Below are 27,499 nucleotides of genomic sequence, written 5' to 3' on the forward strand. Positions count from 1 at the left end.
CCAGGAAGAAGACGGACTTCGGGTGAGAAAGGCGATGCCGAGCAACAGCCCCGTGGCGGCTCTGGTGGCCACCGGGAAGGAGGAGGGCCTGAGCGCCCGGCTGCTGGCCCTGGTGGTTCTGTTCTTTATCGTTGGTGTCATTATAGGGAAGATTGCCTTATAGGGGCCGCATGCGAAGGATGGCAGGTTGGATTGACGGATCTACCACACCATGGGATTCAAATTTATCATAACCATGCGTAAAAAGAAATTAATGTATGACGGCATCTCACAGGTCTTGCCTTTAAATACCCCTCCCCATGCACACACAAATGCACACACAAATATAGCATAATATAATGATCTTTTAGAAAGTTAAAAATGTATAGGGAATGGATGGGGAAAGAATGGTCTGTTGCCGTAGGACGGGCCGTGATTAACCACAGTGGCATCTTGTAGCTGTCACGCTCAATTCGGGTAGGCCTGGGCACGTGTTGCTAGATCACTCTTAAAGCAAGAAGCTCCTCCTCGCATGTTGGGGCTGGCCCGTGGGCGCGGGAGTCCTGCAAGGTGGGGTGAGTTGTCTTTTCTTACCCACGTGGCTTCCCCAGACCTGCTGTTCTGTCCAGGCATCGTCTCCTCAGGCCTACAGAGCTGTAGGTGCCAAAGTGCATTGCACAGCGGCCACATCTCGTGTACCTGTGGGTTGTGCGGGAGAGACATGAGTGGACCAGCGGGTCCAACACAGGGAAATCCAAGTCTGTGCTCTGTTCTCTTGACGGGACCAAGCTAAATTACCGCTGGTTCGAGTCGTGAACCGAGTTGTTCTCGGAGATGCACACGTGACCTATTTCATCTCGGGTGTTCCTGCTGTCACCAGAGAACAGGCAGTGAGTGCTGCAGATCTGCCAGTCAGGAGCTGCTGCTGTGGGCTCTGGAGGTCTGAGGGATGGGGAGGGTCTGAGTCAGGAAGTGTTCTGTTGTAGGTCAGTAAGAGCTGTCCTGAGGAGGGGCGCTCTTTTTAACGACAGTCAGCTCTGGATTACCCAGTCTTCTAGATTGCCCTACCATCCATCCTTCTAAAACATAGGCCAGCCTTGACCTGCCCTTCTCAGGATGAGTGAGTCAGGCTGCAGAGGGTGAAGGGCATAGAGGGGGTGGGGGTGGGGGAGCCCCTCAGCAAATCCATCTGCTGGTGATGAAGAGTCCTGACTGTGAATTAATTTCATGCCATAAAAGACCGATCCAGTTCTGCTCAACTATGTAGCATCTTAAAGGAAGAGATTAAAATAAAGCCCCAAATTAAGAGTCCTTTTGTCATTTTGTCACATTTGCTGTGTGGGGTTCTTATTATCAATCATCGTTAGTGTGCTATGGAAGGTTGATTTTAAAATGAGCTCCATCAGTGGGAAACACATGTGTAATGATTTGACTCTGCACACATCTGTGTACACACGCACACACATATATTACTATTACTTTTATTATTATATTTTGGTTGGCTTCAGCTTAACAGCAGGAGCCATCTCAGGCTGGCTGTCCTTCCCCTTCTGTGACCTTGGCCCTTCAGTGACAGGCCTAGACACCCGAGACCACACTGCTGCTGTGCCTGAGTGGGCGGGTGGGAGCTGGAGACGGCTGAGACCGGGCGGTAAGCAGCCCGAGGCCCCCTCAGGAAATGCTCAGCAGCCCTGCCCGCCCGCTCTGATGCCTCTTACCGAGTTTCCAGACCCTTTCCGTGTACCTGAGGGCGGAAGGGAAGAAGGGAGGAAGGGTACAACTGAGCTGAGGGTGAGGTCTGAGCTGCCACCTGGCTTCCCTTGCTACACTGAGGTTCAGCAGTCTCAGGTGCTGCCAGTAATCCTTTTGTAGCTTTTGAGGGCAGAGTAACTCAGTGCCTCTGACAGGACCTGGGGTGTCATCTAGCTCTATGACACAGGAGCCAGGGTTTGCAAGTGTTCTTAAGGGATGGATGGCTCTGTGTGCCAGAAAAGCTCTTGAGAGGCACAGCCAGCTGCCGTGAGATTAAAGCGTGTCTGGGAGCTGCCGTGGCTCGGGCCATGGAAGGTGACTGTGAACGCTGTCAGAATGCTCTTAGAGGGCCAGAGGTTGCAGACACTTCTGCTGTAGCAGCAACAACCAAACTCCAGATACAAGGGTATCCTCCACTTGTCTGGTCCTCGCAAGTCCGACCTCGGAAAGATGCCTGGCAGTGTGGTAGTTGTTGGGGCTTCTTGACCAAGGGGATGATGGGAGCTCTAGGGAGGTTAGTAAGGCAGAGTGGGTAAATCTCTGAGTCACCCCGTCACTGATGAATGCTGTAAGAGAGGTGTCAGTAGGAAGCGTACTTGCCTGGGGGCTCTAAAGAAAGCTGTGCACATTTGGGGTGTCTTTTCTGACACAGAAGAGGTGAGTGTCACTCTGTACTGCAACCCTGCCGTCTCCAAAGAAGACAGAATCAGCTGTTCTGGAAGGTAGGAAGCTGAGAGCCAGTAGGAGAGCAGCCTTGCGGCAGCCAGGGCAGGTCCTCCATGGTTACAGGGCCCGCTGCCCCTCCTTATTAAGTGCCCCGGCTTTGGAAGCGCAGCCACCGTGCTCACAGATGGACACAGTAGCAGAGTCCCACCAACTGCTATTGATTGAATTTCCAAGTTGATAATTTAAGCTTGGAAAGAGACAGAGCACCTCTTAGAGACAGCGAGCACTATTATCTGTCCGTGTGAGGCCCTGGCTTTAATTTTCTTCTCCTCCTACTTTGCATGTTTTCCCTCTCTGGTCTTTTAAACTGCTGGCACCAGCAGTAATAAATACTGATAAAATCAAAATTGATTTTTACCAGTGGACAGTTTATGCCTAGAGAGACGGCTTATACCTACATAACACAGAAGAGGGAATGAGGAGCCTCCAGTGAGCCGTGAAAAGCTAACTGCTTTCAAACAAATCCTAGGAGCAGCATTGCTGTGTGAAGATAGCAGTACCCAGCCTGCAGGCTGTGTTGAGTCAGACAGAACTGAATGCAGCCAGAGCTAAATAGCCCCTCAGATTAATTTGAAAACAAGCCCCGTGTGTGCATGTGTGTGTTTGTGTGTAGCATATGTGCCATGTGTAAGCAGCCTGACAGTTCCCAAATGGTGCCTGTAGCTTTTTCTTTGCACACAGATCTTGGTGTTTTCAAACTCAGAGTCCACGCCAAAATGCAGTATCGTTTGTCATTTTCAGGCTTCTCAAAATTAACTGGCTTGAATGCAAATTTCTAGTTACAGTTTGCAAAACCTTTATTTTAAGGGAGAGACTGGAACACGGGACAGTTGGTCCTGTGATCTAGGTCATTCTGTATTCCTGAGTGACATTCTCCTTCCCAGGCCTTCTCCAGTATAGAGGCCCATGTTCCCCTTGCTGCCGTGGTAGCTGTGTCTCCTGTGGACCCTGTGCTGTGACAGAGGGGAAGAGTAAAACTTTGTAAGTAACCAGAAGGCAGGCACCAGACTCATCCTAATTACACTTGGCCTTGTCTGCTGTTACTGAGAATGAATGCTTCTCAAAGCCGAGCAGAAATGCAATTGTGTTTAACAGTCCCCTGCAGAGCATAGATGGATGGATGCAGCATAGGGAGGCTGGGCTATCACTCTCTGGGATCATGGCCCGATGGCTCCCTCAGGGTTCCCTGGCCTGATTGGACATGGAGAAGGTCTTTCCTCTCCCCAGACAGAGCTACAACTGTGGGAACCTTTGTCAACACTACCCTGGGCTGCAGAGCACCTCACAAAACCTCAAGTTATGCTCTGCCCTATAAAAAAGACCCAGTGCGTTGAGGTGGGCAGCATTTTAGTTTGGAACTAAATTAGCCCCAGTTTGTGTATGCGTGCTAAAGCACTGCTTGTTGGAGATCTGCACATCAATGAAGGGAGCAAGGCAGAGGGAGGTATCTGCTCCAGGCACCTCAGCTCACCAGCCGCCTTGTCTGCCACCCTGATCCAGCTGCTGTTTCCAGGCTGAGCAGGAGGAAGAGCCAGGGCTCTAGTGTGGCCTGAACACATCCCACAAGATAAATGCATATGGTGGTTTCCATTTTGCTCACTGCCCATGTGCCTGGGGAATTGTGGGAGCTTTAGAAAGAAAATTACCACTGTGTCTCAGTGAGGTGAGGCTGCTGTGTCTGGAGGCTCCTCATAACTTGTAAATTAAATGTGAATGAGAGAAGTTCATTAAAATTGGCATTATAGAAGTGGCCTATTGAGGTTTGAAAGCAGCTGAGCTCATGGTGTCTGGGCTCCCTCTAAACCTGTGGAGAAATGCATGAACAAATGACAGGCGACAGTCACAGGAGCATAGGGCGCAGGCAGCTTGGGCGCTGTGAGTGGATCGCTGCCTGGCTCCCTGCCCTCTGACTGTTACTGCATGTTCAACACATGAGGCTCTGCCACTAAGAATATTTGCTGTTTGGAGTGCACAAGGGAGCCAGACTCCTTAAGGGAGGGGGCTAGTGCCATTTCCACAGCAGTGCGTACGTTGTTTTCATTTATTTCCGGCACATAGGTATGTGTAAACATTTTAAAGGCACAGCACACACAAACATCTGTGTATTATGGTTCAGAGAGATACCGGGAAGGTGGAAGAGAGGTGGATACAGCGAATATAATTACTTTAATTTTTCTCCTTAATGGAATTAATGAATTAGAAGATGTGTGCTTCTGCTCTACAGAAAAGGAAGGAAAGCTAACAGTAAAAAACACAGCTATTATCCACCTCGCCACAGATGTTTGTGGTTATGCTACTTTGGAATTTTGCCACAGTGTGGGTTCCACTGATGAAAAGATGTGACTGGGGAGCAGAGTGGCTGCGTGTTGCTGAGCACTGCAGCCTATAAATGCTGCTGTTTATTTTGAACCAGGAAGCACTGGTCCTGTAACAATGCCCTATTACAGTTGCTGTATTGCAGCGAGGGGCTGATGCGGGTTTAATCATCTCTCTAATAGATGTGGGTGCAGGATGGATGCTCTGTCCTGCTTCCCTGCCTGCATCCTGATGAGCCTCTGTAGCCATCAGGGCTGCTGTGTACTGGAGCAGCAGCTGCAGTTCCGTGTCTGGCCGAAACAAAACAGATCACCTGTTCCTCTCTGCCTCTCTCCAGAAGACACCAACTATGGGAGACAAATCAGATCTTTTAACACAATCTCATTAAGGCTCCATGCTAACAAGAGTACAGAGCTTACATGGCGTACAGACATGATAAATTATCATGCACGCACTACATGCCAACTCATCAGCTCTCCCTGTAACACAGAAAGAAAGGCCTCCATCTTTTTTGTGGTCGGGCTGCCTGCATTCCCATCTCTTTGCTTTTTAGAAAGTAAACTAGACTCAGCTGCTAGCCCTCTAGTGCAGCATTTATTTAAAAGAAAAAAAAATGCCTTTTCCCATTGAGTCTTTTACATGGCCTCAAAGGCCAGAATTTATTGTCTGTGATAGTGAAACCGTGTGTACAAAACTGCCTCCTGTTCATGATCCATGTGGCAGACGTTCCTAAAGTGCTGTCTCTATTTTCCATACAACGAGGTCCTCAGAAAATAATCAGCAGGATTCATTTAGTGATTGTGTGGTTCACTGGTAAGCAGTCTTAAGTCGAATGCAAAATGCATCATGCTTCCTCCTCCTCTTCTTCCTCCTCTTCCTCTGTTTTGATTTTTAAATAAAATATATGAGCTGCTGGCATTTGGAACTTCCTATAATAAACACAATATAATGTTCCCGTCACTGGCCCCTCCTCGTGGAGGAGAGACACAGTCTCAGTAATTCCCCATCCGGTTTTACATCTTTTCTCATCTCTAAAAATCTCTGCAGCCTGTGACTGTGCATTGTCACTTCTGACCTCAGGATATGTCAACATTTTAGGGACTGAGCATTTTAAGGGGTGTTTTAGAATGCTGTTCTTCCCTGATCTCTCCTTTATGCTCTTAAGCTGTATTTCCTGTTCTGGTGTGGGACTCGTTCACAGAATCAGAGCAGGGAGGGACTCTCTGTCGTGGTGCACGTTGGTTGTCTGACGTGTGATAAATCCATGGTTTTACGGCTAACTTTACATTTTCCAGAGGGAAGGAAACGGATTTCTAGTGTCCAGACCAAAAGAGCCATTCACCCAGAGGTCTCACCTGTTGTATACTGGCCTGATGAAACCTGCCCTGACTCGGCCTAAACTTCCGTATGAGCTGTCTCCATATAATGTTCAATAAATTGTGTGCTCTGAATATATGTAAATGATGTTTCTGTGTATAATTATTTTGAATGGATGACTTGAGAATGGTGTGCTGCAGAGAACATACCAGGAGCCATTGCTCTGCGTTCTCCCTGCTCCCTTAGGGGAGGAAATCGGATTAAATGAAAATTCCATGTCTTTGCACCAGAACCCAGATTTTAAGATGACTTAGGTCAGCTTCCTCATTTTGCCTCTGAGGAACTTACCAGGGGCGGTACTCCTCTGCAGGGGGTTCTCTTGGGGGGGGGGTATCCTCTGCTTCCTCCCAGCTTCCTGTCAGGGGAGGTAAGGCTGTTGTCACCACCAGTGTAGATGAGCTGGCCTCTCCCTTTTGACAGACTTGAAAGTCACAGTGTATGCGAAAGCATTCACCAAGGCGGTTTTAACCTCATTTGGAAAAGTAACAGGAGCCAAAGCTAAGAAGTTGCAAGACTAGAGGACATACAACCAAGGCCGTTCGTTCTCCACCGACACCAACTCCCTTTCTGAACTGGAGATGGTCTGATTTTTTTCCCACCTGCTCTGCCATGCAGCTGGCCTCTTGGAAATGTATCTTGGAGACGCTTTGTGTTATCACACAGAGTTGCTGTCGGTATCTGGTACTTTCCCTCCATCTAGTGCACCCAGAACTCAGCCAGCCGAGCTGTCCTGAAGCAGTTTATGCTTACTGTGCAGATGAGTCCTGACGTTGTGGGATTGTCCCATAGAAGGCGAATGGACGAGGGAAGGCTGTGTTTTGAAGTTAGGTATCTAACTCCACCCCCTCCAGGACGGCACTATTGTCCCAGTCCTTCTGAGCCACTTCCTTGTCTCCTCGCTGACTGGTCATCTCCTTACATTAGCCTTTGCCCATCTGAAAAGTGCACATAGGTTTTGCTGTCCAAACCCAACAATGGCTGGTTCTCGCCCAGCAGGCATGTTCACGCTGTCAGATACACGTTCATACAGCTCTGCAGATGCTTCACTATACATGCGGTGTCTTAGTTTTCTTTTGCCTGTGTTTGCCTGGGGTGAGCTGCTGTGCATTGAGTACACTCTTGACTTGAAAGGCCATGAAGACCTGCAGTCAAGGCAGGTCGAGGGTGAGAGAATAGCCATCTACACAGGGCAGGCAGTGCTAGCTGACAGAAAGAAGGGATGCAGGGATGCTTGTGACTGCAGAAAGGGTTGTCTCCTTATGGGAAGACTGCAGCCAAGGGCATAGGATGTGTGTGTGTGTGTGTGTGTGTGTGTGTGTGTGTGTGTGTGTGTGAGGGGATGGCCCTCAGGGTTGGCATTGAGTGCTCTGACCTCCACCTTTACCTGTAACTCAGTGACTGCATTGGCCCAAACTTGCTTGTGTTCCCTGAGTCTTTGTGGGTCTTTTTCCCCATGGTGTTCAGTAAGATTGCAAATCAAAAGCAAAATCCTATCTCTGCTCCTGGTGAAGGGATAAAGAATGGGGGGTGGTGTCCTGGCAGTCAGGATGGGAGCTGGGGCGGTGGAGCTATCCTGCAGAAGTAACCACAAACTCAGGGTCTTTTGTTAATGCACTAGGGGATAAAGATCTATGAACTTGCTGGGTCCTATAATGGGAGTGGGGTGCCCATCAGACACTGAAAACAACCCAGAAATTGCACTTACAATCCGAGCTTTCTTTTTTTCAAGTAGAACTTCTGTTTCTGTTTTCTTAGCAATGTTTGACCACTAAAATCACTTCAAAGAAGAAAAGAAAGAGTAAAAGTTTGAAGAAACACAAAATACGTGCTATAGACCTTTTGAAAAATGGACCTTTCTGCTACTTCAAGAAATGTTAAGAAAATGTGTAGGAAGGAAGGAGGCTTTTCAAAGCCAAGTCCCACTGTGCCTCTGTCCTCCCTGCCGTCATGTGGCTCCTCTGAAGTGTGGCTCCTGACCAGGGGAAATAGTTTCCATTAGTAATGATAAAACCAGCCACCAATATTGAGCCAGCCAACGTGTGAGAAAGGGCTGATGGCTCAAGGCCGGGGCTCAGTTCTTGGCCTATTTTCCCTCTCTCCTGTGTTTCCCATAGACTCAGGGTAGAGGCTGCTCCATGTCAGATTGTCCAGTGTCATATTCTCCTGGTAGCGATGTTTTCTCTGCAAACCATGACTCCACTGTCTTGCTTCCTTAAAGTATTCAAAATCCCTCTCATTGGGATCTGCCCTTTACATTGTTAGAATTAATTTGGACTTCATACACACGTGTGGATAGACAGGAATGTGATTGGCTTTGTTTGTTTATGCTAAGGCCTTTTGTGTATATAATTTAAAAAAAAAAAAAGAAAAAGCTGATCTTAGCCGATGACCACGCAATGAAAATCAGTAGGCAGTATCACCCTGGACTTCCATGCGACTCTGGCCAAACAGAACTTGCTCCCGACAAACCCATCCAGTTCCAAATCTCATGCATATATGAATGGTTTTTGAGCTCAGATTAATATTTTTTTGTATTATTGTATGGTGTTTTCCCCCTTATGAAAGATAAGCAATTGGATAGTCTTTCAACCATGTCCCAGGCACAGCTTTCCTTCCCCTTCCTTTCAAAGAACTATGCCATAGAGTTTGGCTATATCAGTGTCCTGTTCTATGACTGAACAAACACAGTGCTGTTGACAGCCATGCTGGTAATCAACCTTTTATTCAGAACCCACTGAATCTTAGTGTCTTTCTGATTTAGGTCTCCCTGTCCAATCAGTTTGACACCAAGCCCTGACAGGTAAGTCTCTGCAGTCACACCCATCCATATCAATCTCCCCAGATGTCTTTGGAGGTCCCACTCCAGACCCTGTCTGTGCTGACACCCCATGCGCCCCATTTACTGTCATTAGCAAATCTCCTTTGCTCTCTTTTGGGTTGCAACTCCTCTTTTCTAGGTCTCCATTTTCCTTTTCTGATTTATTTCGTTATTTCATGACTATTTTAAAAAAAAATAAAAATAAAATTGCTTTAGTCTGATTGACTAAATGAAAACAGTGTCCAGCAGCAGGTCTAAGGAACCCTCTCAAACATTTCCCCAACCTCCATGCTTCTCAGTGAACTTTTGAACAATTATGATAGCCATTCTGAAGCCAGGAGCTTCACTTAGGGTTTTATACTTCTAACATAAATTGCATTTTTAATCATTTATACAACACACACACACACACGAATGTATTAACTGAATTGAAATTAGGAAAAAAAATAGCTTTAGATTATCAGTCAGGACTCATGTGTCTGTTGCCTGCGATCCGTCCTTCCTCATCTCTTGTTATTAGCCCCTTGGTCTCATTTCTAAATTTTAAAGTATGTCCATACTTATACCCATTTACGTATAAACATATATACAATTTAGGTTAGGATTTGCATATGAGGGAGAACATGCATTTCTTTTCTTTCACCTTGCTAAATATGCTTTTCAGGTCCATCCACTTTCCTGTAGATTTCACAATTTCATTTTTGTTTACAGCTGAATAATATTCCACTGTGTATGTGCACCATGTTTTTATTATCTATTCATCTGTTGATGGACATCTAAGTTGGTTCCATTTTTAATTTTATTTAATTTATTTACTTACTTATTTTTTGTATAGTACATAGAGCAGCAATAAGCATGGATGTGCAAATATCCCCATGGTAAGACATAGAGTTCTTTGGATAAGGGCCAAAGAGTGGACTAGTTAGGTGTTTCTTCTTTTATTTCTTTTGTAAAAGCACAGCCCTTATCAGGTTTTTGTGAAAGGCATATGTGGGACATAATTTTTCTGAGAAAAATACAGGAAACTGTCCCATTCTGTCCTCACACTTGACTGGATAGTTGTATTGGGTGTAAAAGTCAAGGTTGCCTGTGCCTTTGGGGATTTTGAAAACATCATTTCACTTCTAATAGCTCCCTTAAAAAAAAAATCTAAAATCACCTCGAATTTCTGCTGTTTATTTCTGGGGAATTTTTCAACTCTAACTTATAATCTTTTGACTTTTCTGTTTTTTTTTTTTTTTTTTTACAAGTTTCACAATCTAACCATGGCTGGCCTGGAACCTTCTATATAAACCAGGTTGGTCTCTAACTCACAGAGATCCACCTGCCTCTGCCTCCTACATATTGTAATTTTCAAGATTTCTTTCTTTCCCAGTTTGTATTTGTGAGTGACAACTGCTTCTTGAATACACACACACACACACATGGACACACACAGAGTCACACACATACATGGCATTAGCTATATGTATACACATTTGAGTTGTGTGTGTGTGTATGTATGAATGTATGTATGTATGTGTGTATGTATGTATGTATGTGTTTGGTGTTTGGGAATTATTTCTAGAGATAGGATCTCCTGTGATCCAAGCTAATATCCAACTTACTACAAAGTTGAAGCTGGCCTTGACCTCCTGCCCCTCCTATTTCATTACCATATTTAGCAGATGTAGATTTTTTTTTCCTCTAGGGACATAATTGTTCTTTGATACATGTTTGCTTTTTCCAGCCAAAGAAGCTGGGAAAGGCAGGTGTTTGTTTGTTTTTCTGTTTTCTGTGGTGCTTAGAATCAAACACAGGCCTTTGTCTGGTCTAGCACATGACTTTGTGCATATTTAAAGAGTTAACATCTTCCATCTGCTACCTGGCTGCATGCTCTTGCTCACTTCCTCTATGGAAGCCATGGACAACAGGATGCTGTGCGCTATCTAACACTAGGGTTGGATTCACAGCCCATATCATTTTCAGTATGATAGCTTGCTCCTGGTTGTCACTGACTCCAAGGGGTTGAAGGTTTGGTTCTTCTCTGGCCCTAGCTGGACACAACTCCTTAATTTACACACTTAGAAGCACTGCAAAGATGCCCTGTGCCCAGCCCTTCTACTCTTCTGTTGTCGTGAGCTGGCCAGGCAGCCAGTTCTCTAAGCCCAGACCTGTGACACATGAGCTTGCTTCTGAGCCTCATCCTGACCACCTACGAATTCAACTCTCCAAGGCCTACTGTCAGGGACGAGCTACCACCTATCCATCCCAGCCTCAGTCTCACTCCCATCTTGCTGGCCACATTCTCTTCTCCCTTTCTACTTAGCCTAGAACTTCTGAAGGAAGTGGAGGGAGAGGAACACAGCCATGACCCTCTTCAGCTCAGAGTCTGAAAGCCGGACTCCCTCCTCAGGTGTCTTGCATTTCTTTTAACAAACAAGACCTCCTTTGCTTGTTACTTTTTCCCTTCATCTAAGAGATTAAAAAGATATCCCAGGACTAAGGTATCAATTATTAAATGCCCCCTAGGAAGGGCAACACACTGGGAGGAGGCCCCCCTCAACAAGTCTGCACAGTGTTGTTGGTTTTCTAATTGGGGGCTGGATGGCCTAGAGCCCTCTGCCAGTCACTTGCTGTGGGGCAGGCCTTCAGGGCCAGGGCAGGAGGCTTGACCGACCTATGGCTCCTTCATGGGGTTCAGGGCCTCTCGGTCCCTTGGGGTGCCTGGGACAGTGTCAGGTCCCGTGGCCTCCTGATCTGAGACAGGAGTTACCCTCGATGCTCTAAAACCAACTACCCCAAGAGAGCCAAGTGTCCTCCAGGTCTTATGCTGGGTTTGGCTCTGTCCATTCTTTCTGAAAAAGCAGTATGGAGAGTGCTTAAAGCCAGTGTGTGCTTTGTAGATACTTAATAGCCCATTCTGAGCCCATTCTGAGCCCATTCTGAGCCTCCAGACAGGATACCATTTACCATTCAGCCAGTGTTTGGTAAGCTCCCGCCTGCAGGGCCAGGTGACACTGCACAAGGAAGGCCCAGCAGGGGCCCTGACAGGAGGTCTGCTGTTCTGGAGCAACATGTGAATAAACAGGATGTTGTTGATAAATGTGTGATGGAGATGTAGGGGGCGACAACCCAGCTGAGCAGGGGCTGGAGGAGCCGGAAGGAGTGGGCTGAGCTCTGTGAGGAAACAAGGATGACCACAGAATGGCTGGCATGGAGGAGGGGGCTGCCCGGACTATAGGAGAGTCCTCCAGTGTGGACAGATGATTTCTGCCCTTTGTGGAAGTGGGTCTTCCATCTCTTCAGGTGACTAGCTCTGAGCAGACGGGAGGTGGACGGCTGCCACCCTAAGCACACCTCTGTAAGTGGGAAGAACCCCTGCCCCCAGCCCTCATCAGTGACTAATGGCCCTGCACCGGCCCCTGCCAGGGCCCTAATGCAATTCCACCTGCGTCAGAAGCTCCAGCCAGAGCCTGAGTCACCCTGGCTCCCAGGAGAGGACACACCGAGAGAGCGTCAGCAGCACACACACACACACACACACACACACACACACACACACACACGCTGCTTCTCAGCTCGGTGGTACCGCTGGGAGATTAAACACATTCGCTTAGAGAAAAGCAAAGAAACAACGTCTTCTGCTAGGCAGAGTCTGGTAGCTAATGGGCCTCCAAGAGCTGTGTACAATCTAAACTTTTTATTAAAAAGAAAAAAAGCTCTTTTGCTCTCCTGGGACTTGCACTGTGAAATTATCAACCGCACGGGCTTTGCCGCCCTGTCAACGTGACTGCACACACAGTGGAGAACATTAATTTTGTTTTGTTTCCTCACAACCGAGACTAGGCTCTTCCCTTCTGCCAAGGAGAATGCATCTGGGTCTCTCTCTGCCAGGGTGGCAAGGCCTGGGGGTTCCGAGGCCCTGGCCTTTGCCCACCACTTCTCTCCTCACTAAAAGAGGCTTTCTTCTGTCAGCTCTCTCCATAGTGGGCATAGCGAACGCAGCCCAGCCCAGAAGCACCCTCTGACTTAGCGTATGTAACCAGGTAGCACAGGACCTGCTGAGCCATTCCAAACGACCTTCCCTGTTATAGCAAGAAGCCCCCACATTCCTCCTAGAAAGCCCTGACCTCTGTCCCCGGCCGGGATCCAGCTGACCCAAGCCTCTGCTTACTGTGAAGCCTTGTGCCAAGCCCCTCTCTGCGCCCACATGTCTCCATATGGAAGCTACAGAGAAATTGCTTCAGTCTTTCCCACCAGGGAGGCCACAAGTGGCCTTTGGCTTTCACCAGTCCCTGTATCCTCAAGAGTCACCTATATTCTGAGGCCCTTTCCACCCGGCCCCAGGCACTTCCGAGCCCACCGGGAAGATGTTGAGGTGGGGTTACACTGTCTAGAAGATAGACATGAATGAATTAAAAGCCCTTCTAACACTGATCAACATGTGGCCATGGTGGGTGGAAGAGGGGGGTGATGTTTTGGGGGGAGGCACTAATGCTCACCTTCTTGAGGAGATAGTGTTCAGTCTGAGACATGAATAAAAGTGCCGAGGGAGGATATGTGACAGAGATCCCCAGCCAGCCCCCTTCTGCGATCAAGAAACAGAGAGGCAGACACATCTGGGGTGTAGGGAGCCTTGGCTGGACGCTGCTGCAGACAGCCAGAGCTTCGGTGCTCCTCTGTATAGGAGGCACAATGGAGGGATGAGGGAGGGGGTATTGGGAGTGCGCAGCAGGCTGGGCTTCACCCCTGCTTTGTTCCTCTCTCCTCTCTCCCACATGTCTTTTCTTTGGAACTATAGTCCCGTTGGTTGACTTTAATAACCAGTGAGAACATTTTTCAGGCTGTTTAACTTTATTAAAAGATTTAAATTTGATGATGAACGTTGGCATGGTTGCTTCAAGCCTCAGAGGCTCGTTCAGCCATGGCTGTGTCCTCGACACCTACTGTCATCCCCACAGGGCTAACCTCCCTCCCCACTGCCATGTAGTCCAGGACTGTAAATAATCTAATTATTTCTTGTACTTTGGTAAATATGCCAGGAACACTCGTAGCTGTCTGAGACCCACAGAGAATATTAACTTGGTGCCTTCCCCCTCCCCACTCCCAGGGAAGAATGGATAATAAGTTAGAACAGTCTCCTTGGCCTGATTGAACCACACACTGTCTCAGAGAGGCCAAGGGCTTTCCTCTGCATGCATCATTAGCCTCATATAGGATTGTTCAAGATCTGTGATAAGAGACACGGGTGGGAGGAGGCAGAAGGAGCTGGGAACAAGTGTCTCACAGCCCTGAAAACCCTTGAGCCCACTAGGACACCAGTTAATCTCGCAGTGTGCAGATGAGGCCTAGGCCTAGGAGCAGGGTCCCCACCATGATGACAGCCCCCCCCCCTGAGCGGATGAGAACCCGATATATTAGCGTCGTGGTGTGGGGACATTGGGGGGTCAGGCTTGCTGGGTCCTGCCTCCAGATGTTGCTATGCAGCCTCCTGGCCCTGACCTCCCCCTGGGGCACTCCCGAAGATGCTTGCTGTGTTCCTCCCCGTCTGTTGACAGCGGCAGATTCTGGAAGAAGATGAAGGGCTAATTACAGAGCACATTGTGCTGCAGCTATCATTAGTATTAATTAGTTTCCAAAGGCAGAGATGCACTTTCCTCCGTGGACTGTGCCCCCGCTTGGCTAGCCCTAAGCTTGCAGGCGCTAGGCGTGGGCGAGGGAGACTTAGAGGCCGCAGCCTGCGGGGAGAGGCCAAGGTCTCAGCTCAGATCAAGCCCTCTTTCCGTGCTCTGTGGCCCTTGAGGACTGGATTTATCCGTGTGCTGTGTTGCCAGCTTGAGGTCTGACTTACAGAAGCGAAGGCAGATGCCCAAAGATGCCAACAGGCAGAACTCAAGAAAGCTGGCTGGCCCCAGAGAGACAAGGCCTTTACCAGAGAGCGGAGAGGCACTGAAAGCCCCAAGCTGCATCTTTAATTCATGCCCTGGCTTGAGTTTGTATTGCTAAATTCAAATTAATGATCTCTACACCGCAACCCAGAACCTGGCCAAGCGGAAGGAAGCACCTTGGGCACCATCAGACAATGTTCTCTCTGTCTCAATACCCAAGGTGACGAAGGGCCGGTAGACTGACACCAACCTCAGCGACAGGATTAAAACTAGCAGTAGGGTTTTAGAAACCACATTTTGCAGCCATATCCAGGTCTGTGGTCTGCACCCCTGAATACAGGCTAGACTAGAAGTGGCAGGGTCGATGTCCATCCAAGACAGAGCAACGGAGAAGGGCTGACCTTCCCCTGAATGCGGTAACAACACAGAGCCAGGTGGCTGTCTGTAGGAGGGCCATACAGTGTTCAAGGGGCTACCCAGAAGTTAAAGGCTGATGTCATAGCCATTCAAAGAGGGCCAGTCCTTGAGTCAGGAGTATCATGGGGAGAGAGATGACAGGAAGATATGGTGCCCACCCAATGGGGAGCTTCTGCATTGGAGGCCTTTGCTGTGAGGGCCTGGGGGCTTCTTGGGCCTGCCTCTTGCAGAGGGGGTTGGGGCTGGAAGGAGATAGGACATTTCTCAGGAGTGTCAGGACTGGATCCATCTGTGGGCCTCTGTCCAATGAAGAGCAGGCTTTGCCCATGGGGGTCTTGTTCCGTTTTGAACAGCTCATACTCTACATGTGGGAGCCTGATGCCGAAGGGCAGGCACCCATTGGTGGCTGTGACGTCCCTCTCAGTACCTACTGACCAGAACCCTGGGCCACCACAGCTGCTTGGCTTGGAGCAGTGGAGTATGTCTGTAGTGACCTGGTCCATGGGGGTCACATGGACCCAAGTAACCTCAAACATCAGCTCAGTGCCACCATGGACCCTGGAGGACGGGCTACCTCTGGAGTAGTGGCCAGCTGCAAACACCGTGAAGGTAGTCTGGCGGCAGGCAGGGTCAGAGAAATGATGGTAGTACCCTTCCCAGGAGCATTGGTGGTCGTTAAATCTGAAGCCCATGTGAGGAACAGCACCATTGGCCTTGCTTCACAGCTCATGCTGATCCAGTGGCCACCGAGGCGCAGTGGCAGAGCTGGCCGGGAAGGCAGCACAGGCGGGTGGTACTGGTCAGAACGGACAACAAGACTGCAAGCCAGGCAGGGCGGAGGGAGTGTGGTGCTGCCAAAGTTGAAATAGAGTCGTCAGGCAGCAGGGAGAGCCAGGCATTAACCGGAATGGTCGCCCAGTGCAGGGCCCCAAGCCTAGTCAGGTACAGGTGAGTCCCACTTACTGGTTGCCAGCTGTCTTTGCCCTCAGGTGTCCTTGGGTGTCCTTGGACTTAGAAAGCAAAGTCACCCTCTTCCCTGAGGGGGCCTGAGCCCACCAATGGCCTGAAGTTTGTAAAGCAGCCTCCAGCCCTGTCCAGTCACCTCCTCATGTTGGTCTTCCTCTCCCTCCTTCCCTTCTGCTCTAGACAGGAAGTTGCAAAAACTCTCTAGGCTGAGGTCCTGATGCCCCCCAACTCCCAGACTCCCTGTAAACACACACTTGCTGAAAGGACGAGAAACCCACTGACGTATCTAGGTGGGTTAGAAGAAGCCTTGCCCAGGTAGCCTGCCTGGCCTAATGCTAGGGGGTTATGCTGAACCCCTCCTGCCACTGTTTGACAGAAAACAGTGACACTCAGAGGCTGGATGGCCTGCCACAGTTGTCCACAGTTGCACACTGCCCCACAGGACCTGTCCCAGAGCTGCATGGCAGTTTGCACGTCCTCTGTCCAGGGAGCAGCAACGCCAGCATGGTTTCTGTGTATGATGTGTATGTGTGTGTGTGTGTGTGTGTGTGTAGATGTGGGGTGAGGGTGTATGTTCCTGTGTGTGCAGGCACATGTGGAGGCCTCACGTTGACCAGGGGAGTCTTCCTCATAGCACATGTCACCATATTCTGAGGCAGAGTCTCTCCATTGACCCCACACTTGTCAACAGGACTCATCTTCCTGGCCTGCTGGTCCTTCCCTCTGCTTGACCTTGCTTTGTAGCTCGGGTTGGCCTGACACGCCTTGATTCTTCTATGTCTCTAACGTGCTGCGATTGAGAGCAGGAACCACCATGCCCTGCCTCCAGCGTATATTACAGCAGACAAAACAAGTTGCGTTGGAGACCCTGCTCTTGAAGCATTTTTTTTCTGGCTTTTGATTACTTGAAGTCACCCCAGGCTCAGCTTTGCTGAGGTGAGTGAACGCCCATCAACAGGAAACACTAAATCTCACTGGGTGGAAGTGGCCCGTCTACATTCTAGAGTGAGAAAGTCTAGTAGAGGCCAAAAAACGAACCGGACAGAGACTCCTGTCTCCTCCCACCCCCTCGCTTTTCCTTCGTCTTTCCTTAAAGGGAGATGCTGCCCAGAAGTCAACGCATAGCCTTCTGCTCTGAAAACGTGATGGCCTGGGATAGCCACTGTTGAGCGCTGACCTGGAAGCTGGCAGACAACCCTGTTCCCGCTGTTCCTGAGGGAACAGAACTGAGGCCCAAGCAGGAAAGGCAAGGGGGAGGACTTTATTTATTTATTTCTTGTTTGGCTTGCCACCCTTTCAAAGCTCTTACTATTAATATTTATTCCTGTGAGGCGGCTGACATTCTATTTCTATAGCACATGACCCTATATCAAGTTTTATTTCTGGATGTTATTCTTATTCTTATTATCTCTCATTATTATTATTTTGAGAGAGCCTTGCTATATAGCTGAGGCCGAGTTCAAACTCCAGGCAGTCCTTTCTGTCTCAGCTTCCACGGGGCTCAGATAACAGATGAACACCATCAGGCCTAGCTGCTGCTTTTGGGGGGATTCTGACCCGGAGGACTGGAAGGCACTTTAAATCCCTGGTAAATGGCGACAGACTTGTTTGTGATGGAGGAGGCAGTGGCAGTTAGCCAGAGTGTTGGTAATTGGGAAGCTGGCTGATAAAAGTTCCCTCTAATTTAGGCCTTTTAACCTACATTCTGAACTGTGCTCACACTAATGTGTATTGACAGGACCAAATGCACAGCATTGAAATAATACCGAGTCGTTCTTTCCTGCCACACTCACGGGGACACACGCGTGACCTTATATGTGTATGATCCCTGTGCAGAGGGACATTGCAGGAGCTGACTGGTCATGGGGGACAAGTGATTGGGGGCAGAGCAGGTGGGTGAGGGGACAGAAGAGGCATTTCCTGTTCAGGGGCGGCTAAAGAGTATAACACAATGTTCTTGTCCCCATTGAAAGTCTCCAGGGTGTCCTCAACAGAGGCCAATGTGTTAACAGACAAAGCCCCCAGACTCACACTTGCCAACTTCATACTGATGTGAGCCCATTCCACCACGCACGCCATTTCTCCCATGGCACGTACCAATTCCTAATTAAGCCCCAGAGGTGATGACTGTGGTAGAGCACGGACTGATTGATTAGTATTCTATATCCGGGTGATAAATTTGGGGATCAAATTGGTTTTAAATTAACTTCTAAAAATGTTCAGTGTTTACCATCTGGTTTGGGTCGTGGGCAAGGCTCGGCCCCCCGAGAGCAGAGGCACTATTTGGGGATTTGACTGCAGCGTTTCCTTTTCTCAAACGATCTTCCTCCCCCTCCCCAGGAGGGGGGTGGCTGAGCAGACCTTTAATTTAATGTCTGTGCATCTGGCGCTGGTCTGCAATGACATCTTTCTATGTGTCTTGTTTCTCAATCACTTTTCCAGCCTGTGGAGGCCACCGGGACTGGCCAGGTGGCAGGAAGGGAAGGGATAGTGGCCCCTGAACTCTTCCCAGGAGAGGGGACCCGGTCAGCTTTTATGGTGTCTCTTGGAACTCACCTCCCCTGAATTAAGGCTTGAGGAGCAGAGGCAGTTTTCAGTGGAAAGCGATTTATTTTGAGGCCATTTTGTAAGAACCTTGAGGCTCTCTTTCTGGTCAGCAGTGTTGCTTCTCTGCCTCCCAGATCCTGGGTTTTGGGGACCCTTGGAAAGTGTAAGGAAGGCAGGTGGGCTTGGACTCTCCTCACTAGTGTTCACCCCTGGGATTCTCACAGGCGGTTGCTATGGGGGAGCAGCAGTTGCCCCAGCTAGCTTTGCAACTGAGTGTACAGTACACAGTAGGCACTCAATATATGCTTTGTGATGGCTGGATGGCCCAAGGTTCAAACAGCTCCTGAGAGAGAGCTGAATTTATTCTCTTCCCTCTCTCTGTCCATTTGTTTGTACTTTGTTGTTCTGTTGGTTTTTTTTTTTTTTTTTTGAGAACTCCCTGCCTCTGCCTCCAAAGTGCTAGGATGGCAGATGTGAGCTACCATGCTTAACCTGATTAAATAAATATGGGGTACGCTGGTCAGACGTTCCTGACCCAGAGTCCTAATCTGCCTTCATCTCTATTAACAATAAGCAGTATTCTTCCAGTGTCACCAGCTGCCCCTGAGTGTCAGCCTGTCCCTCGTCCGTGTTCCAGACATTGCACTTATCACTACTGCTTGGACTTGACAGTGAAGAAAGAATTCCTGTTCTCAGCTACCCAATGTCACAGCTTCACATCTGAAGGCTATTTCAGTGTAAGTGGCTTCCATTTAAAGACAATGCCTTCTATATTTTACTTTTGTTTTCTTTCATTCCTTTCCTTCCTTCCTTTTTTCCTCTTCCTCCTCTCCTTTTCCTTTTCCTTTCCTTTCCTTTCCTTTCCCTTTTCCTTTTCCTTTTCCTTTTCCTTTTCCTTTTCCTTTTCCTTTTCCTTTTCCTTTTCCTTTCCTTTCTTCTCTCACCCCCCCTCCCCTTTGGTTGTTTTGAGACAGGCTTTCTCTGTGTAGCCTTGGCTGTCCTAGAACTCACTCTGTAGACCAGGCTGGCCTCAAACCAAAGATCCTCCTGCCTCTGTATCCTGAGTGCTGCCCAATGCCTTTTAAATTTTCAAAAGATTTTTCTCAATGTTTTTCTGAGGAGGGTGCTCAGGCATTAAGAGCTGCCAGAGAGGGTCTCAGCATCAACAGCTCTACCAATCCCATCCTTAGGCTGACAGCCCCATTCTTCTACAGTCTAGGGACAGCATGGTGCTTCCATATAGTTGAAGTTGTATGACCGCCTTGGGGTCTCTTTGGAATCTCATGGAGGGGCTGATCACTATAGCTAGAGCCTCTCTATTCTGGGGATCAGCCCATAGACCATGTGTTAGAAATGAGAACAACATTTTTTTAAAAAAAAGTCAGGCAGTGGTGGAGCACACCTTTGATCCCAGCAACTTGAGAGGCAGAGGCAGGCAGATTTCTAAGTCCATGGACAACCTGGTCTAAGGAGTGACTTCCAGGACAGTTAGAACTACACAGAGAAGGTCTATCTCAAACAATGATGATGACAACAACAACAGGAAAGAAAGAAAAAAAGAAACAAAGGAAGACAGGAACAAAGGACCACAGGCCTCACAGGGACCCACAGAGGCCCAGGTCCCAATCCACAGTCCTAAACACCACCCACCTCCTTTGTTTCCACTAAGCTTCAGTAGTGAGAGTTTCTGCCCACAGCCCAACCCCACCTCTGTTCATTATACTAACTCCATAACGTGTGTGGAGTTTGATGCTACACCCTATAACATCAGCACGTGTGCACATACACATCAGTGGTTTGTCCCCTGGTCACCCTGGGCTCCTGAAGGATGTCACTAAGAGAGAACCACAGCCCCAGCAGTGTTTCCAATGCATGTGCCAACACTATGCTGCCTCTATCCAGATGCCAGACCCCACGCTGGGTGGTGCCACAGATCTTCCCTGAGAAAGGGCTTAGTGCCCTCGAGGAGGTGACAGGCAGGCTCCCTAACAGCAGGGATGCTGGGTGTTAGGAGATGTGCAGAGTGGGGAATAGAGGGACCAGGTAAACAGGACCAAACAGGAAGAAACCTGCCTGAGCCACTGTGCCCTGCAGGGACAGGCATGGGGTCTTGCAAGAATCATGAAGCCCAAACCCAGGAGATGCATGCCAAGAATGGCTAGGGTAAGGAGGGTGAACTGTGTTATTCTCTACAAAATTCATCTAGCCCTGCAGAAGTGGAGACCAGAAGGCTCACACAGAGGTACTGGAATGTACTAATGTCCTGAGGTTAGCTGACCAGAGCTGAGGGCAGTGTGAAGAGTGGGGCAGACCCTTATCAGGATCTGACTATAGGACCTGCTGGGCTGGTGCCAGAGCATCCCCACAGGGCTTCATACTCACCAGTGCACTTTGCAGGGGACACTGGTAGCCAGTGGGACGGCAGTGCTGTCTCTCTGCCCAGTCTGTGGGGACATCCCCAAGGAACAACTCCTCGACTAGATGGGGTGCCACGCCAGGCTGCATGTGACGTTGCAGGTGCAGCAGACTGAGTTCATGCATGCTGAAGCCCAGGGCCACCATGCAGTCACCTGGGACCTGGGAGCTCAGCAGCTTATACAGCATCCCTGGCAGCCAGGCCTGGCCTAGGGGCGGCCGTCCTGTACATGAGGGGCGTCCCCTGCCACCCACAGCAATGGGGTCTGGCATCTGGATAGAGGTAGCATGGTGTTGGCACATGAATTGGAAACACTGCTGGGGCAGAGATGTGTGTTGAGCAGAGAAATGAAAACCTACCTGGGTGTTCCCCTCTTTCTGAGCTAAGCTTTGGCATCCCCAGCCTCTTTCACTCAAGCCTGGGCCCCATAGCCTCAGTTTCCCCAGTGGGGGTAGGGTGGGAGGACTTCTCCATCTTGTCATCTTCATAAAAGGTCTCCAGTTCTCCTTCTGGTCAAACCTCATGGTCCTAACTGGGGCTTTGGTCGCTGTCTCTTAGTCTAGTGCCAGGCTCCCAGTACTGTCCTGGATTACCTCCCGAGGGAAGGACAGAGACGCTGAGCAGAGGGACATCTCTCAAGTGTCTCTCTCTGACCAGTGCCCTCTTTCCCTGGTTCATCCTCCAGTAGCAAGCTGTTTCCAGGGCCCGACAACACATACTCTAGGGGTCGCAGGCTGCTGGAGGATCTGGGCCAGCCACCCTGCATTGCTGTTGGTGAAAATGACTATACCGAAACAAGACCAGAAAGATAGCTCAGTGGGTAAAGTATTTGCCACAGGACCATAGTGTCCCCCAAGTTTCATCTTCATTGTCCACACAGTGAAAAGCAGTTGTGGTGTGTGCCTATAGTCCTAGCTCTGAGGTAGAGAAGGAGGATCTCTCTAAGGCTGGATGGAGAGTCCCAGATCCCATGAAAGAGTGTATCAAAAAACTAAGGTGGAGAATGGCTGACAACCTACCTCTGCACTTGTGCGTGTGCATGTGTGCACACACACACACAGATAGAGACAGAGAGATAAGACAGAGAGATAGAGACAGAGAGACAGACAGGGAGAGAGAGAGAGAGAGAGAGAGAGAGAGAGAGAGAGAGAGGTGGTCAGCTGACCTGGACTTCAGGCTCTTGTCTGCTAGCTGAGTAACCAGGCCCTGGGGTGTGCAGAAGTGGAAAGGAACAAACTGACTCCCAGCCCCATAGTCATAGCCAAGGATAGAAAACCTTCCCAAGGCCTCATTGCTGTGGGTGGCAGGGGACGCCCCTCATTCCCTGGTGCCCACCTGGGTTGCCATCTTAATATGGATTTCATACTTAAGTTGTTATCATCCAAGCAGAAAATGGCTCCCAGTTTTCCTTCAGGCTCTCTGCTAACATGACGGAGAAAGCCTCCGCCGAGGCCTAATGAGTCTTAAGCCCCAGCTTCCCTTTCTCCCAGCGAGAGCAGACGCTGAGGCTGAGATGGGCCATGAATCTAGAGAGAACCCAATTATGTGGTTTTGTTTCACTGAGTCTCTTCACAGTTACCTCTTATTTACGGCGAGTGGCTGTTCTCGGCATCCACAGCGATGTTAGGCATCCTTTAAAAATAATTATATCACACTATAAATGTGTACTGTTTACTGTATGCCAATTATACCCCAATAAGGTTGTAAAGATGCATGAATATGTTTAAGTACATAAAAGTAAGTTGGTCTGAAGAAAAATTGTAAGTTGCTAATAGAACAGGCGGTTGCTATAGTGAGGGAAGTCTCACCCTGTACATTTGAGAACCTCAGATGGGGCCTGCAGTATGGAATGACCTTCCTCGAACATCCAGGACTACCATCTCGAAGTCTGAGCCCTACTGACCCCTTTCTACATGCCTCTCAGAAAGCAACAAGGCCTATTTGGAGAGTACAGTAGGGCTTTCTAGGAAGAAAGTTCTAGAAGTTTCTTAGAACTGCTCCGGAGTGTTGCTGCAGGCCAGAATGGACGACATAACGTTCCCTCTCTGTGCACTCAGTGACCCTGCTAGGAGCTGCCTACATCCCAGTTGGGCTGAATAAGGTAGGGCTGCAGCCCAGAGCCTGGGAAAAGTGCTAGGAGCAATTTGGAGAGCCAGCGCCCTACCTCCTCCCGGCACCCAAAGCGCTAGCAGATGTTTGGCAGGCACATTTCCTCATGAGCTCAGGAGGCATGTGGAGGACAGGGCAAGTTCAGTCCTTGACCTCAGAATGGAAAGGGCTGAGGAGACCCAGGGGGTGTGAGGAGGGGGGGGGCGGGGTGCGGGAATAAGCGAGGAAGCCACACTCCCCCTCAGCTCCCAGCCTGGGAGGGAGGGTGACTTGATGCTTAAGGCAGATGAGGGTGGATGGCTGCAGGGCAGGAGAACTGGGTGGGAACCTTGGGTTCTCTCTGCCCAGTTACTTCCTGACTCCGTTCTTTGAGCCAGTTGTGCTTTCTGCCTGACCCATCTTCCTGTGGATCTCAGAATGGGGACTTCTCTCAACCAGATGTCACCATCTCCAGGGACCCTCTAGGACATTTGTTACCATACCCTCCGTTTCCGCTTTGCAGCACAGTTAGTGCCATGCTAAATGTACACTATACACATCCCCGTTTGCCTCTTTAGCACATACCCTACTGTGCGCCCAGTGCACCAGCTCAACAGAGGCAAGCCTGAGTGCGCGCGCGTGTGTGTGTGTGTGTGTGTGTGTGTGTGTGTGTGTGTGTAACAGGCTGCATGTATCATTCAGTTTACCCTTGTTGGCTGGACGTGATGCCTGACAGTTTCCTCCTCCAGATGCCAGGTTCAGAGGAGAGAAAACAAGCACCCAGGTTGGAAGGCAGCCTCTGGGGACCCAGGAGAATCGACTCAACTTCACAGAAGTCAATGCCAAGGCTCAGAGGGAGACATCTCCCACTCAGCCCAGCAGTACATGGTTGGCAGCTTAAGGGAGTCTTACCCAGTTGAGATCCAGGGCCCAGTGGGTGTGGGAGCAGGACCACACTGATGGGCATACCGTTAGGCACTGGCTGCTGACACTGGGGCTCCCAGTGTAGATAGCCACCCCCTGAAGTCCCAGCTGTTTCTTTGGCGCTAGCTGTGAAGGAGAAAGAACCTGGTCAGAGACCTGATCCACAGGCACCATGTGTGCTGCCTGGCCTGTCTGCTCGCCCTGTGTCAGGGGCCAAGCAGGCTGCACTGCCCGCCTCAGGTTCCAGAAACCCAGATGCTTGCTGACTGCATGCAGCAGGCTTGTCATTGTCCCTTTCTCTGTAGTAGGCCACAGACCAGGGTCTATTCAGTGCTCACTGAGTGCGTGGCGGGAGACGAGAACCTGAGCCGGAGAGCAGCCACATAGACCGTATCCCACCAGGCCCTCTTACCTAAGCCTGGCCAGGAGCCAGCACCACCTCGAGGGAGCTGTCTGAGGATGAACTAAGCATCAGGGGTCCTTCTGGTGACCCCAGGATGGGCTGGCAAGGGCATGGGGGGCAGCTCCCCACAGCTCCTAACTGCTGCTCAGAATTGAACTCAAGACTTCAGCTAAGGAGCTGTAATCCCTTTAGAGTTGTCAACTCCAACTCAGAAGGGCAACTGAGACAGCCTGGATGGCAGGATGCTAGTGTGAGCAGTGTCCAAATCTTACAGCAGTGACTATTCTCATGGTGGCCTCTGATCCCAGACGCTAGCTACTGGATCAGGCTTGCCAACCCAGCCCTTCCCACTGAGCCTGGGGCCCAAGTGGATTGGGAGGGGCTCAGAGAACCTTGGCCAGCCAGGGCCTCCAGGGAAGGCTGCAGATGGGGTAGAGAAACTCTCTCACAGTATATTCCCATCCCTTCCCCACTGCAGGTTTCCAGCGGTGCTTGAGGGGAGGCCAGGGGAAGCCCATTTTCCCCCCTCAGAGCTCTATCTGCTCTACACTTGGACCCCAAATTCTCTGTGCCCAGCAATCTCTCAGGGAAGTTTATGTTCCTGGGATCTGGAGTCACATGCAGAATCTCTGGGGACCCTGTCACTAGCTGAGAAAGCTGAGTGCTGTAGCTAGTAATGAGGGTAATGGTGTCACAGATCAAGTAAGGACCCACGTGGTTTTGTGGTATGTCCTGTGATCTTTGCAGCCATCTTTTGTGGCTTGATGGTTCAGTTCCGTGGGTTTGTGGCACTCACCAAGAAAAGTCGGAACTGGAGCCCAGGTTGTCAGATTCAAGCCTGACAGGGTGTCTGCTCCTCATTTGGGTCACCAGTGAGAACACCGGGAGTTGAGTTGGAGATCCAGAGTGCAGGACACATGTGTGGAGAGTAAAGATCTGAGTGTGGCCCTTGGCCCTAGAGATCAATGGATTTGTTGATCGTGGTCAGACAAGCAGGAGAAACAAAACCAAACAGTCACCAAGGCAAGGTGTCTTCTTAATGTGCGCACATCGTCACTTGGGGAACCAAGGCTACCGAAGTCTTGCAAGATAGAAGATGGGGTGTTCAGAATTAACTTGGCACAGTATCAATATGACCTGAACCAGATCACTATGGTCAATGTATGGGTATCCCTATTGAGCCCACGAGTCCCGGACCGAGACGGACTTGTCTAAGCTGTCAGCCAGAGAACATTGTGATGCTTCTGAGCCACAGTCATGGTCGGAAGCTGCTGGATTCTCTGGATTCAATTCTGCAGGTTAATTTGAACATCACCGGTGTCAATGAAACCTGTCGCAAAGTGTTGATTTGGTGAACAGATGGGAGCAGAGAAGACTCCGGAGGGGTCAGCCTTATTTGCCTGGTTGGGAAATGAAGCTTACATTTCACAGTGAAATAGCACACGGGTTCTGAAAATGAGAGAGTGGTTGTCTCCATGAATCTCTGGTCCTCGGAAGAGATGCTGTCTCTGTTGGGAAGGAAGCCCTCACACCCTCCCCGAAGGCACCGAGAAGAGATGTCACGCTCTGTCACAAAGCTACAGATGCTATTTCCCCCAAGTGGGCTTTCGTGCATGTTATTCTTCTGCGAGAAGTAAAGGATTTAATTACGTTGGGAGACTATAATATATAGTCAGACCTTTTTGTCTTCAGAACACGAATGCACACACAAAGCCCCGTACAATGGGGACTTTTGTGAAGAAAGCCCCAGAGGCCAGCCATGCTGGCTTCCCATAACCTCAATGTAAAGTTTGTTAAAAAAAAAAAATCAACCACCAACCCAACTAATAGTTAGAAATAGTCTCACGCCGTTGCCCCTTCACAGCTTTGGGACAGACCTCGATTTTCTTTCCTTTCTCCCCCCCCCCCACTTTTTCTCCTCTTCTCCCACAGGAAAGTCTTAACTAGCTGAACCACTACCGGCAGATGGGGCCATGGCTGGGTCACAGAACTCTTTACAGGGACCTGAAAGCAAGGACCAAATTGATTTTTATCAACCATGGATTTTTAATTAACAGTGGTGTCCACTTTACTGCCGTTCAGTATTTACTGTTTGCCCACTAATTAAAAATTATGTTGCTTTTGCACTCATAAGAGCGGGGACATTTGAAATTAGATAGCATCGTTCAAATTACCTGCAGAATTAAATTTACAGTACCCAACTGCTTGGACCAGGCTCCCAGAGCTGAAAATATGATCTGCCATGGCCCGATGTGTTAGCGGGAGCTAGAACACTAGGGACAGGCTACTTGCACAAACACCATATGGGGTATGTTTGTGGCTGTGGGGAGTGTGGATGCTACCTGAGTCCTTGATTGCGGGGCTCTAGAGATGCCCTGAGGTCCTCACATCTAAAGAGCCCATTCCTTGGGAGTCACCTAGGTTGGAGGCTAGATCTATGCCATGCTGTGGCACTCCAGCCTTGGGGGAAACATCTTCTGTCTGGCCATTGCCGGGGAATGCCATCTGCATGGCCATTTGGAGTTCAGGACCATTCACAGCCACATCCAAGAGTTGAGGATGCAGAATCTCAGAGTGGTAGAGAGATTTAGCTGCTGTCACTACGAGGACGTTGCCTCTCAAAGATGCTTGCTTCTTTCTTCTCTCTCTTTCTTTCTCTCTCTCTATTCCTCTCTTTCTCTTCTCTCTTTCTCTCTTTCTCTTTCCTTCTTCTTTTGTAGTACCAACTCACACCTGCTAGGAGCCGAGACTGACGTGGAACTCACGATCCTCCTTATTAAGCCTCCTAAGTGTTGGGTAGAGAGATGAGTATTAACAAGCCAGCTCTTAGATGTGTGTATGCACATACATGTACAGGACAGAGGACACCTTGGCTGTAATTCTTTGGACATTGTTCACCT

The 27,499-nt window shown here is 49.4% G+C and overlaps 2 protein-coding genes across 2 annotated transcripts in view; one reads left to right on the plus strand and one right to left on the minus strand.

The window, feature by feature from the left end:
* Positions 1 to 1,290, plus strand: part of Vapb (VAMP associated protein B and C) — a 39,171-nt gene extending 37,881 nt beyond the window's left edge. Inside the window, exon 6 of the mRNA XM_021153711.2 lies at positions 5 to 1,290. Coding sequence (XP_021009370.1) covers positions 5 to 163 — 159 coding nt within the window. The 3' untranslated portion in view covers positions 164 to 1,290. The remainder of the gene's footprint in view (positions 1 to 4) is intronic.
* On the minus strand, positions 570 to 26,843 carry Apcdd1l (APC down-regulated 1 like). Its single transcript, XM_021179855.1, is given in 9 exon segments — positions 570 to 678; positions 778 to 921; positions 15,414 to 15,497; positions 15,499 to 15,943; positions 15,946 to 16,093; positions 16,095 to 16,106; positions 21,151 to 21,407; positions 24,185 to 24,322; positions 26,774 to 26,843. Coding segments are annotated over 9 exon segments (1,407 nt in total).
* Between the last annotated feature and the right edge of the window lie 656 nt (positions 26,844 to 27,499).

This window comes from Mus caroli, chromosome 2 (genome assembly GCF_900094665.2).
Source record: "Mus caroli chromosome 2, CAROLI_EIJ_v1.1, whole genome shotgun sequence".
Taxonomy (NCBI): domain Eukaryota; kingdom Metazoa; phylum Chordata; class Mammalia; order Rodentia; family Muridae; genus Mus; species Mus caroli.